At 34.2% G+C, this 14170-nt stretch overlaps 1 protein-coding gene across 3 annotated transcripts in view; it reads left to right on the top strand.

The window, feature by feature from the left end:
• LOC113508973 (monocarboxylate transporter 12) overlaps positions 1-8508 on the top strand; it is a 59613-nt gene extending 51105 nt beyond the window's left edge. For 2 of the 3 annotated variants that reach the window (XM_026892194.1, XM_026892196.1), the window contains one exon: positions 6536-8508. In XM_026892194.1, coding sequence (XP_026747995.1) covers positions 6536-7747 — 1212 coding nt within the window. In that variant the 3' untranslated portion in view covers positions 7748-8508. Of the gene's footprint in view, positions 1-714; positions 2386-6535 lie in introns of those variants that run through there. The other variant, XM_026892195.1, reaches the window with a different exon arrangement.
• The last annotated feature ends 5662 nt before the right edge of the window (positions 8509-14170 follow it).

Genomic DNA, 14170 nt, shown 5'->3' with positions numbered 1-14170 from the left:
GTGACGTCTCGAAAATGATCCATTCACTGCGATTTAATCAATTTATTAAAAACATAAATGTCATCATCCCTATTGTGTCTAGTTTCAGAAAAAAAAAATAATGAAGCCAAAAGTAGTTATTAACATTTTAAATGTATATATGTAATAATATATGTTGCAATAGATTATGATTAAAGACCGATTTTTCAATCGCCAGATAACTTTTATCTGACGAATATGTTTGAAGATTTGACAGCTTTTGTATAGAAAATATGTCAAACGGCCATATTTATTCCTCAGATAGAAGTTAACTGACGATTGAAAAATCGGCCCTTAGTTGTATATTTTGTTAAATACTAGCATATAGCTTGTTTATTCAGCCATGAACGTTATTTATGTTGGTTGTGATCACGAATAATACATAATTATAGTTTAAAATATGTGAAAACACAAACAAACTTACATTTCATCATATTTTTTTACCAATGACCTGTTGAAGACTGGTTCAATTTTCTAGAAACATATTTTTTTTTAAATTTTGATAACTGTTTTTTTTTTGTTAATTGTTGTGTTTTATAACTCACGTGTATTTATAGGGATCAAGGGTTCGTTCTTAAAAATAATCATATTCAGATCCAAAATTGAAAATCAAAATCATATTTCGTGATCACAAAACATAATCACCGTTCTACCGAAACAAACCAAATATAATTACCAACCGTTCAACTATTTCAGGACGACATACTTTTGGAAGAGGAAGAAAACATCGAATCTTTCCAAATGACAGTTACAACGCCAGAGAAACTCGAGAACGGGCACATACAGGACAAGAAACCGTCGCAAACGAACATACAAGCTATGACGTCATCGCAACAATTACGTCACAACCCATCGAAGAGGAAGCTGTCTTATACTCGTCCCATACCGAAATCAACCTACAGTTCACATTCCATTAATGATGGGGTTTTAAAGAAGTTGGGATCTCAAGAAGGGTTTGGTCGCAAGTTGAGTACTGCAACGACAGGACCAAAAAGGAACTTTTCCACGTCCAGTTTTGCCCATGTTTCAACACCATTCCATGGGTCTACGCTTTCAGCATTCGAGCAACCGAACGAATTCGCTTCACAATTCTCTCTGAAGTCCGTAACTGAGAGTGTTGCCGACGTAGCATATTGCTGCTTTTGCTGCAAAAAGAAACCGTCAAAAAAGGTCGAAACTAATAAATTCTTTGATCTATCCCTCCTTAAAGATCCGACCTACTTAGTCATTTTAATCTCGAGTAGCACTGTAGCTATTTCTTGCACGAATTTTATTATTCTATTACCTTCACACGCACAAAACATCGGGTTTGATAAAGCGAGAGGGGCTTATTTACTCAGTACGGTCTCAGCGCTGGACCTCGTTGGACGTATCGGGGGCTCCGCGCTCTGCGATTTAAATTTAATTCCGAAATCGTTTTATTTCGTCGGCGGTTTATTATTCTCTGGTATAACGTTAGCTATCATCCCTTTTTTGGAATCGTATGTTACTATAAGCGTTTTTTGTGCATTCTTCGGCTTAGCTTCAGGTGTCAATAATAGTGTGACTACCTTAGTCATGGCTGAGATTTTAGGCGTTGAGAGGTTAATGTCGACATACGGAATAAGTCTTTTCGTAAACGGTCTTTTGCAACTAGTTGGGCCACCGATATGTGGACTGTGGTTTGAAAGAGAGAGAAATTTCGTGAAAATGTTTTTAACATTCGGACTTATTTTCATAGGTGGTGCCTCGCTATGGCTGTTCATGCCTTTAATTAATAAGCATAAGAAGAAGAAGGCTCTGGAAGAGGCGGCTAGGAATCGGAAAGTTTAAAAAAGAAAATTTGATATTAAAATCCCAACAAATGTTTGAAGGAATATTAAATTAGACGGATGACGAATTATAGTTACCCTTTGCGCCTTAAATCATGAAATCAGTGAGGTTTAACGTAAATTTTATATCAAGTGACGGAATTGAAAACAAAATTTCTAATGTCCGATAGATGATTGTCAAATTTTGACCGCGATTGTGGACCTGTTTTTTTTTGTTAAAGCGTGGTAATCCTCATAGACACCCACTCTCTCGGGGGAGGAAATGGGTAGAGTCAGACTCTTACTGACTATACCTGAACCGCCGTGCTACGTCATCCGCGTTTTTGTGTCGGTACAGCGATTATGGACTCTAGTACCACGTTATAAGAGTAATATTATTTTGATTTTGGAAGCGTGATAGTGCATTACATGGCCTAGAGAGTCATGTTTCTTGTACACTACAACAGGTGGTGGTTTTGTCTTGAAAACAGACACCATGGGTCATTTTTTTTTTTGGGAATTGAAAGCACAAGTTCTTTTTTTTTTCGACAATAGGGTATTTAATAAAAATACTGTTTAGGCCATCAGACAGATTTCCAAAATATCAACATCATCATTATTCCCCTGCCCTTATCCCAATTATTTTATTTGGGGTCAGATTTCCAAAATATATTAGATAATTATTTTTCTTCTATTTCCTTAACAGAAAATGATGGGGATACAGTGATTTGAAGTCTCTTGTGACGTCACTTGCCAGTACGCTTTTTACTAGCAAGTGGTAATTTAGCCACACTACCTTACTTAAGTGCTTTCTATCTTCTTTACTTCTTAATGATGTGATAAATTGAAAATTACGTATCCAATATTTTTTGGCAATGTGTCTAACGAACTAAACAGATTTATATTATTATATTTAGTCAAATACCTTATTGAAAACGAAATGTAATTAAGATTGCCATACTTAAATATTTAATTAGAAACATAACATTGCCAAAATGGTGCTTAATTATAGTTAATAAATCAATGTTTATATTTTAAGTAGTAGTTATTATGAGGCGATAATCAAAAACTCAAAATATGAAAGTTTTTGAAAACCGCTCGGGATGAAGGTAGTCAGGGAATAAAAAAACCGGCTTTAGGATATTTAATTAAGTAGTTAAATATTTTTTCAAATCCTTTCTAACATTCAAATTACATACACAAAGACAGAAAGGCAGATTTTTGGGTGAAAAAGTTCTAGACATGGCAACACACAAGGATGAGTTAAATTGACTATATACTGTCTCGAATTAAATGCATTTATATAATTTTAATGCCAGCTTTGAAAAGTGATTTAAAATCATATACCCATGTATAAAATCCAAGCTAAGATATCTATAGTATTTCAAAAACTACCAAAAATTACCACACTTCATGTAAAATCTTGTGTGGTCTCTAGAAAAGAGTAACGCGTCATAAAAACGATTTTAAAACTTGTACATAAGGTTGATTTTGCGATAATAATATACCTTGGTATTGACAGTTGATTGTGTATTTTAAATAAATGACGTTTGTGTAAAGATTGGAATGCTGTCATTGCTTGCATCGTTAGAAAACGAAACCTTATTTCCAAGTCATAAGACTGAAGTTGCAATGCAATATTTGTCATTTTGGTACTTATATTACTTGTAAGATATTACCAAATATAGATGTGTTTAATAAAAAATGTATCAGCACGCTTGTGAGCTGCCCCACGGTGGGGCGCCATTACCAAAGCTGTTAATAACACCAGCCTGTAACTGTCCCACTGCAGGCCTCTCATATAGAGAACGAGCATTGATCGATTCAATTTAAGATGTCATTTTTACCTTATTATAACGAAATATAAATGTATGGTGCTTACTCTTTCGCACGTAGACTTAACTAGATATAATAGATTATGTCTCTTTCTCGCACAAGTATTTAGAAGAAAAAAAAGAATTATGATGTGGCATCATAGTATTTTTGTCTACGACGTAATATTTCTCGCATCGTCTAAACTAGCTTTATTTTTCCAGATAAATTTTAAAAACCCCTGAAACGGTCTTGATATTATTTTATTAAACGGTAGCTGACTATATTAAGGTTAGTTAATTTAGAGCAAACCGATATGTCTTATTAAAATAATGCAACGGTTTACTCACGCGTATTTATCGGGATCGCCCGACTAGTTTCGGACCCAACGGGAGTCCTTAATCATGAGCTGACGTTGCGACGGATTCGGTTTTTAATATGTATTTCTTTTTACCGAATCTAGCACTTATGAGTTAATTTCATTTGTGGGTAGTTTCACAAACATTCAAGTCACATGCACAAAGACACCCAGACTCAGAACAAGCATCCGTCGATCACACAAATGCTTGTCCTACGCGGGGATCGAAACCGCGAAACGTAGGTCCCAATTAAAAAAAATGATGTTTCCTATTATACCAAATTGAATTTTAATGGCAAAAAGAAAGAATTAAAAATTAAATTCTTTTATTTAAAGGATTTTTTAAATGATAAGAATTATTTTATTTAGTTTTAATTCCATTAAACTAAAGTTACCTAAAGAGGCTTACAAAATTATAATTTTAAAGTACCTGGCATCTATTTACTTATAAATTAATTATTTTTGATATTTCTCGCAAAAGAACTTTAATATGTTTTGCGGGTTTTTTTTTGAAGTTGACTTAAACTTTAATGAATTACATGTATGTACTTACGTATATTAAATCGCACAAATTCGTAATTGTATATTTTTATATTGTTAGTAATTTGAACTGTCTATCTGTAACAGTTCATGAGATACTTCTTGATGATAGATGGACAGGCAGCGGAGAATTAGTAAAGGTGTGTTTTTTTCCCTTTGGGCGCACGCTCAGAAGTTAATATTCGGGCAAATAATGTATTTCTGTTGCCGCAATTACAACAAATACTGAAAAATCAAGGATAAACAACTATTGTTAAGATCATAAGTTTGACAGATAACCAATTTGTTTGCAAAAATGTATTTCTTTTACCCAACATCATATTTGACCTAAACAATCTGTGTTACTCGGTAACACAGTATCCCATAGTTAGATTGGGTTTCAGAATTGTAATGATTTCACGACAGTCCGTTTTAAGAGAAACCTTTTGATTGGTCGTAAGATTTTAATGTTCAAGTGTGTAGTGAAACTGTATTTTATTCTTTGTCAAGTCGAATATGTGTTAAGCGTCACTTTTGGTCTATTTTAGGACCTGTCAAAAAGTGCTTCTAAAAACGGACAGCGAAAAACGTCTAATTTGAGCTAATGGTGTTTTTTTACGTATTTTTATACTTTGCCAGTATGTTATTTGTTTTTTATACTTAAAACTAAATATGATTGTACTTTGTATATTGAATTCCATTTATAAATGTATGTTTTAATGTATTTTTTTACCATTAATTAATTATGATATTAGATTTGTTAATTACTTTATTGATAATTAAATTGAATTTCTAGCTGTAATTATTTGTTAATTATTATATAATTTTACTTAAAATTGGAAGTACCAGCTTATTATTGTCACATACTTTTGAAAGCCCCACGTTGGGCGCCATTACCGAAGCTGTCAATAACACCTGCCTGTAACTGTCCCACTGCAGGCCTCTCATACAGAGAACGTGCATTGATCTCAAATGACTTTGTAAAAGCTTACATTTGTTTTCTTTATCAGATTTTTGTTGACAAGGTGTCTCAAGTCTTTGCTATGTGTACTCTTTGCCTAACTACCGTCATATACCCTCGTTTGTATCGCGAGCATAGAGTAATACAGTCCAGGAGTATCAAAGACTGGTAGCACCTAGTGCACAAAGGGCGGAATTTAGCTTAAAATATATTCAAAATTACAAGATTTTTCAACTACATGTATAGTTACCGGCACGGACCTTGAGCGCTCGGCGGAAGAGTGGGGATCGCTTTGAGCATCGTAAAATAAAACGCGAATCAATTGTGCGTGACGAGTACGCCTCTTGAGGTGCATGCAACTGCAGCAAAGAACGAATCATGTCGGCTATGACGCGATGCGCTGCGGGACAATCACTGCACTGTACCGCAAAAGGGACACAAAAAATCACTTCTGTGCAGGTGAAGGTCAGCGCTCAAGATCCGTGCCGGTAACTATACAATAGTGATAATGAATCATTATTAAATGATGTAACAGTTTACTTACGTGTATTTATCGAGGTTGATGGTCTTGAGGCTGGACTCGAACCTGTGTCCGTTACATATAAAGCTGCTAATACGATCAAACGTCCAATGCCGTTCAGATTTGTATTAAATTCGTCTTTCTAGGGATAAAAAGTTGTTATATTATAATTAAGTATTAAATAGCCAATATTAGATTGTAAGTCATTAAATTTATTTTTAAATAAATTATGTATTTTTTTATAGATTTTGCGTTTTATTTGTGTGAATCTAAAAGCAATTAATGTTTTGATAAAGCTCGGCCTTATTTGAATTTTCACTTCAAAATAATCAATTTTCACCAAAAAAGAAAGCAGAGCCGACAAAAAAATGAGCTTCCAAATGAACTTTAGTCAACTGATGGCAGGTAATCCAAATTCAAAAAATGGCCCATAAAAATCCTCGAAATATGTCCTTGCATACATACCTCTACAGGAATCAAAACTTTATCAACGATACAAAGTAGGTTTTTCCACACGAAAAAGTAAAAACAATTTCTAAAAAACCTCCTTTCCACAGTTGGAGCCTTTCATCGAAGAAGACATAGGCGACTTAGAAGAATCAGAAAACCCCAAACTGACATTCACACCAGAAGTAGACACCCCAGGCGACATGCCCAACGGATCACCGCCGATCTACAAGAACCAGTCTAACGCGACCCTCGACGAAGGCAACAAGCAAGACTTCGCGAGGTCAGCAAGCGCTGTGCAGGTAACATCCAAGGATGTCGAAAGAAATAGGAAGACCACACCAGCTTCGTCCAGACACGGACTCCAACATATGTCCAGCAAAAATCATTTACCGAGTAATCCGTCTTTACTAGAGTCCGTACCTGAAGGAAAGAGTTCCAGAGTCAATTCTCAAGAAGCGTTTGGTAAGAAATTGGGGGTACCGAAAACCCCAAAAAGGAGTCCTTCAACATCAAGTTTTCAATACATGTCGACCCCTTTCCATGGGTCCACGCTGTCAGCCTTCGAGAAGCCAAGCGAATTCGCTTCACAATTCAGTTTAAAATCCGTGACAGATAGTTTAGCACCAATCAGCTATTGCTGTGGATGCAAAAAGCGTTCGAAAGAAGACGACTCGAAGAAAGAACCAAGCAAATACTTCGATATCCAATTACTCAAAGACCCAATCTATTTGGTTATATTAATATCAAATTGTACTTGCGCGATATCTTACACAAACTTTATAATTTTAGTACCATCTTACGCTAAGGAGTGTGGTTTCGATAAATCTTTGGGTGCGTACCTCTTATCAATAATTTCCGCGCTTGATTTGGTTGGGAGAATCGGTGGGTCAGCTCTATCGGACTTAGTATTAACACCTAAGCGTTATTTCTTTATTTTTGGATTGCTCTTATCCGGTATTAGTTTATCCATGATACCTTTGGTGTCCAGTTACTCTGCGATAAGTGCTTTCTGCTCTATTTTCGGTATCGCTTCAGGAATTAATGTTGGTGTAACTGCCCTAGTTATGACAGAAATGTTGGGTACTGAGAGACTAATGTCGTCATACGGTATAAGTTTATTCGTTAACGGTATTTTGCAGTTAGTAGGACCACCGGTATGTGGCCTGTGGTTTGAGTATACGAAATCATATAAATCTCTTTTTGTGACCCTCGGTTTTATATTAATATTCGGAGCCGCTCTGTGGGGCTTCGTTCCCTTTATACACAGAAGAAGAAGGATAGCGCAGAGGAATAAGGACAGTGGTATCGATAAAGCGTAGTTTTTATCGATAAATATTAATGGATCTATCGATAGAATTACGGCGGTGTATTATAGAAGTGAAGTGCCACTTTTTATATGTATGTGTTAATCATGAAAGCAATTTGAATTTAATTGAAGATTAAAGTTTAATAATGTTTGGTCATATTTTAAATGTCGTTTCCGTGGGATAAATAAAATGTCTTTCCTTTTAGAAATGAATTTTCTATCTAAATATACATGTTGTACCAATTTTGATTAGATATTAACTTTTACACAACGCCATCTAGTCTCAAACTAAGCAAAGCTTGTATTATGAGTACTAGACAACTGACAAACATATTTCAGTACAAATATTCGGGATTATTACCAAAGCCTTTTATCCTGAGTGGGAATTGAACCCACGACCTCGGGTATAGTAGTCAGAGCCTATATTCTTACTTACATCGATATTTAAAATATGACAAGAAACTATATTACTTTTACACTAAAAGTGACTTCTCTTAAATAAACCAATTAAAATTCAGAAGTAGATTTATAAAAACTTTTCTAAACATATAAAAAGTGTATGTTGCCTTATAGCATATTTTCTACTTTTTTATGAAACTAAGAGCCTTAAAACCTCAAATTTATACTCTGTCCGTTCTACGAAGAACTTTTTGACAGGACTTAAAATTGTTCGAAAAGTGTCGAGAAACATGTTGCTGATTTAATATAAATAATACAGTAATACCCTGTATACGTCCCACTGCTGGGCACAGGCCTCTTCCCATATAGGGAAGGTTTGAGCATTGATCACCACGCTAGCTCACTGCGGGCGATTTCAGATTCCAATATTTGGTATCCAGATTTCCTCACGATGTTCTCGTTTACCGTTTGACAGTGGTGTCTTAGAATAATTAAGAAGGTACATATAACATTGAAGAAGTCACATTAGTATTTTCCTGCATTTTAAATCGTACCTGACCTTGTCATAGAAATTCAATCATAGGACCGCAAGGAAAACATTAAAATATCGTGGAGGCCCATTTTTATAAACACATATTAAAAATTTAAAGGTAGCTGAAATTGAGCCTGGAAGCCGAACCCCAACATAGTTGGGAAAAGGGTAGGCCGATGATCATGACCTTTTAAAAGGAAAATAAGCCGACCCCAACATAGTTGAGAAAAGGGTAGGCCGATGATCACAGGAAAATTAGAACCGAAATCCAACTCCACATAATATTTCAATTGCAATCTAATCAGAAAACATGTTGCCACTTTATGATCAATTTTTCAGTCTCCCATTCTTTTTAGAACGGAAAGAGTATAATTAGTTTATTCAGAGAGCCTACTACCACGTCTTAAAGTATTGTCTATACTAATATATAAAGCTGAAGAGTTTGTTTGTTTGAACACGCTAATCTCAGGAACTACTGGTTCAAATTGAAAAAATATTTTTGTGTTCAATAGACCATTCATCGAGGAAGGTTTAAGGCTATATAACATCACGCTGCAACTTATAGAAGCGAAGGTACAATGGAAAATGTGGCAAAAACGGGGAAAAAATATCTTCTTCCGTTCAAAAAATCCTAACTTATATCTTCTAACCACCCGGACGACGTCGGGGGCAACAGCTAATTTATAATAAAACGTCATTGTACTTAAATTGTATGTACTAAGTATCACCACTGTAATATTTGTCTAAGGGCCTATTTCACCACCGCCAAAAAAGTTCCCGTTAAATTACTTGACCGATTTCTTCATAAAAATAATGTCAAATTTTTCAATTTATCTGCCAGATAGCGGTTGATCAGTGATTGTGAAACAGGCGCTAAATCTAAAAATAGAAATCTGTTAAGTCCGTCAGATAAACTAGATAATATTGTACTTTATCAAATATTTAAAAAGAAAGCATTAAATAGCTCATAAGAGGATGTAATGTATGGTAGTGAGGTTAGTAACGTCACTTGCTAGTAAAAAGCGTACTGGTAAGTGACGTCACAAGAGATCCAAAATCACTGTAACCCTTTTTTACGAGATCGTTCCAATAATATTACTTTAAGACGTGATAATTGACTCTTTGTTAATAGGATAAATATTATCACTATATTACACGTTGTATAAATACTTTTTTTTTCTTAAAGTCGACGAAATACGTATAATTTTACATTCTTGTATACGTCAAAATTCTATAAAAAATATATTTAAATATCTTATTTTTATTAAGTTATTTTCAAATACATTTTGGTTAGTAATCAAATTTGTAAGAAATGAGAAACAAAATAGTTTTTCATGCGTTTTATACAAAAAAACAACGTGATTCTTATACTAAATAGTTTTAACGATACAACACCAGATGGCGATCTGTCACCGATTACAAAGCGTATATAGTTATTATATAAATAAAGAAAATATAATTTAACTTAAATAGTAATTTTTAAGTAGGTCGCTTGTACGGAGAACGAGCATTGATCAGCGCTTGTGAGCTGCCCCACGGTGGGGCGCCATTACCGAAGCTATTATTAACACCAGCCTGTAACTGTCCCACTGCAGGCCTCTCATGCAGAGAAGGAGCATTGATCATCATGCCTATAGACATTTTGCTGTTTCTTCTCAGCGTACAAGCATAAAAGAATTTTGCATTAATTGTTTTTTAAACTTATAAGATAGTTCCAGACAAATTTTTAATGCCACTTTAACCTTTAAAAAACGATAACTTTCCTTTAGTTCATAATACTTGATTTTAGCAATTGATTAGATCTTTCATATCTATTTCATGTATCCCGTCTCTCTTACCATGTAGTTTTCATGTATATTTCAATATTTTATTTTGATTTTGACAATATAATTGTCTAATGTTATCTTATGTAACTTCTTCAGGCCTATACAAAGAAGTGGCATTTTAAATAACTGGGATTTTTCTTACCGCGTAAAAATAACAAATAATATTTAATTTCAAGTAGTATGTATTTTTATATCAAAAATAGTATCGTGAATGGCTGGTGACTTCCAAATAGATTTTATTATTATCATAAGAGATAAAGCGAGAATACTTTTAGACAAGTTACATGACTCCTCGCGCTAACGCTGACGAATCACTCAAATGTATTGAACTGACACGTCAAAGTCACGTCACTTGTCGAAACGGAATGTCATTCATATACATTTGAAGTTTTCTATTCGGTGCGATGTAAAATTAGGCAAGCCAGATCTTGTAACTTAACAAAAACGAATTTATTTATAGTCATATAACATCTTATTTTAATTAATATAAATACAAACCGCTTTAATTGTTTTTTTTTTTATTTTACGAGAAAGTGCTGTCATTTTTTCTATAATTTCATCAAGCCTTGATCAGTAGTTTTTATTGCAAGACGGTTGTATATTTTGTTTTTTAAGAAATATGATCATGGAACAGGATGTATAAAGTGACTGGTTTCTGTTTAAATATTATGTCTCTCATTATTTAAATTATACGTAAACATCATTGTTTTAAAATAATCACATTCATATCAATATAAAATGTGCTTCCATTATTTTTAAGCCATTTTTGTCGCATACACATTACTAAAATTAAAATAAAAAACTTAATAAGGATTCTGCAGACACGAATTACTTTTAAATGAAACTAAGAATTAAGTCATTTTCCTTTTTTTTACTTAAAATATCCTAAAAAAGGAAATTATATTCATATTTACAGGAAAATCTAAATAAATTCAAATTTTTAGTTGCCATGGCGACAAAAATAGCTTATTTTAGCATTGCTACTTAAATTATGAATTTATATACTTAAAATTATCAAATTCATTAGAATTGTAATCATTTATATTTTAACCAAGTGGTTAATTCAAATATTATTTAATGAAATTAAAATGAAATATTTAAAATTATGTTTTAAATTTGAAATAAAACGGAATCTTACGTACTTATAAAATATGAACCTAAGTTTTCCTATTGACTTAGTACAAATGTCTATCATACAGAAAGCTACCTATAGAGTTATAGGCTTTGGAACCCCACGATGTTAATAACGGAAGCTGTTAATAACACCAGCCTGTAACTGTCCCACTGCAGGCCTCTCGTACAGAGAACGAGCATTGATCACCACGCTTGTGGTGCCCCACGGTGGGCGCCATTAACCAAGCCGTTTAAAACACCAGCCTGTAACTGTTGCACTTCGAAACTCCCTTAATTGTAAATATAAACAATTGTTACTTGGTAAAATACGAAATTTTTACTAAAAACCAATTTTAAAACGTCCATGTTATAAAAATGTTTTACCCAGTAATATGGGTTGTGGACGTCAGATAGGCAGACGCTATGTAACATACTCGTGTTCAGCAATCCGGTGAGACTGGAAAACAACACCAACATAGCTTTTGGAAATGTTAGCAAGATTGATAAATAACATTATTATTACAGGGTAATTTTACTATAAATTCGCGATATCCCAATTCAAGAAATTCACTTACGATTTATCGAATCACATACTTAGCCCAATTATGTTAAATTGTATCTTTATAAGGTACATTTAGCATGGAAACCTCATAAAAGCAATTATATTTATCAACTAAATTATGACAGTAAAAAAACTAATAGATTTAAAAATCTAAAAGCCCACGTTTTTAAATATCACTCCAATTAAATTTTATCGAAATCGGTCCAGCCGTTTTTATAGTTGTAAATTGCATTGGCATCGGGTCTGAAGCTACCCTGACAATTTCAGCCTGCTAGCTTATCGGGAAGTGCCTCAAAATTAAATTGCAAAATCCAACCGAAACGCCAAACGCCAACGCCAACGACAAAAGTTGGTATATAAAAACGTGGGAAAATAATGGTCAATAAAGTTAGATGTGATAAACAGAATTTTTTCGACCTCATAAAATAGATTATTGTTATGTAAGATATATTTTATCATGTTTAATTGCTAAGCTTTCGCACCATCCTCTAATATTTGTGCGTATCCCAAAATTAATTGAATATATAAAATAATTAAAATTGAATTTTATTCTATTGAATATTGAATACTTATTATTTAAAATATATATATATATAAACACAGTTCAACTCATCTGTGCTCGCTATGTGTGCGTGCGATTGACAGCGATTATTTATTTTGAAAACTTTAATTAGTGTGACAGTGACACACAAATGACAGCTGTGTTAGTACACAACGCCACTGTGTAGTTACAAGGGATACCCTCACATAGCGATCAAAGATGAGTTGAATTATACCTATAAAATAATTTCACAAATGTATAATTTTCGTCTCCCAATTTCGGCAATATTGATGAACACAATAATTTGTTAATTGTCTGTCATATATCCTGTACAGTGGCGTAGATCGGGTCACCGTCGCCCGGGGCGGATTCACACCTTGGCGCCCAAAAAAGTTATCTAAAAAAAAAGCTCGCTTTTTGTCACGGTAAAAGTGTATATTTCGTTCGCGCGCGGAACCTCGGAATGTTCGATAGTTTGCCACCTTTTGACAATTTTGCCGCCATTCTGATAGTGGCGCCCGGGGCGGACCGCCCCCCCCCCTCCTAGCTACGCCACTGATCCTATGTATTGTGTCTTGTTCGTGTCCAATCACAGTCGCAATTAGCTGATATGACAAAATATTACATTGATCGGACTACAGGGCCCAAAATCCGTTATTTACAAATGCCGTTGAATAAATGGAAATTGAATTAAAATTGACACTTTTTCATTTGATTGAAAATTAATTGTATTGACAGTGAGTGTTCCGCCCGGTACTGAATTTTCAATGATTGTGTTGAAAAAATTTCATTTTCAATCATCGGGAATTGTAAAAAGCGGAATTTTAGCCCTGAAAGTCGGGAGCCCATTTGAATGTGACATCATACTTAACGGCTGCTTTAATATGAGTTTTGTCTAAATATTTAGCTAAATATCACATTATTTATAGTTTTTAGTACAAATTAAATGCATTTTCGTTTCATATTTGTCACAAATACCTATTATGTAGTACCAAGCCTCATGTCCAGATAGTTTGACGAGGTGACGTTGGTCTCCAACATTCGCGGAAGTCAGTATCGGATTAAGCCAACAAGCCCCTTGGTTCTCTTTAAGTTCTCAATTGATTTTTAGTTTTGCTAACCTACCAACTTGTGTGTAGTGTAAGGAGTTCAAGCTCAACAAGAAAGTAAGAAAAGACGAGCTATAACTGCACAATTTGATCGATCACAGGTTAAGCTACGCTTGACAATGTCAGTACTTGGATGGGTGACTATCGATGCTATCTATATCTTTATAATTACGAGTTTCTTCTCGTTTCGGAAGGCACGTGAAGTTGTGTTTCGGCTGTTATTCATATGTACATCTTTCACAGTCATTACGGGTAGTCAGAACCTAGAGAGTCTGACAACCAGTCTAACTAAGGTGTATCGAGTTGCCCAGGTAACTGGGTTGAGGTCAGATAGGCAGTCGCTCCTTGTAAAAC

This window comes from Trichoplusia ni, chromosome 3, assembly GCF_003590095.1.
Source record: "Trichoplusia ni isolate ovarian cell line Hi5 chromosome 3, tn1, whole genome shotgun sequence".
NCBI classification, from domain to species: Eukaryota; Metazoa; Arthropoda; class Insecta; order Lepidoptera; family Noctuidae; genus Trichoplusia; species Trichoplusia ni.
Note: the sequence above shows the minus strand (reverse complement) of the source record. Positions and strands in the feature narration are given on the sequence as shown.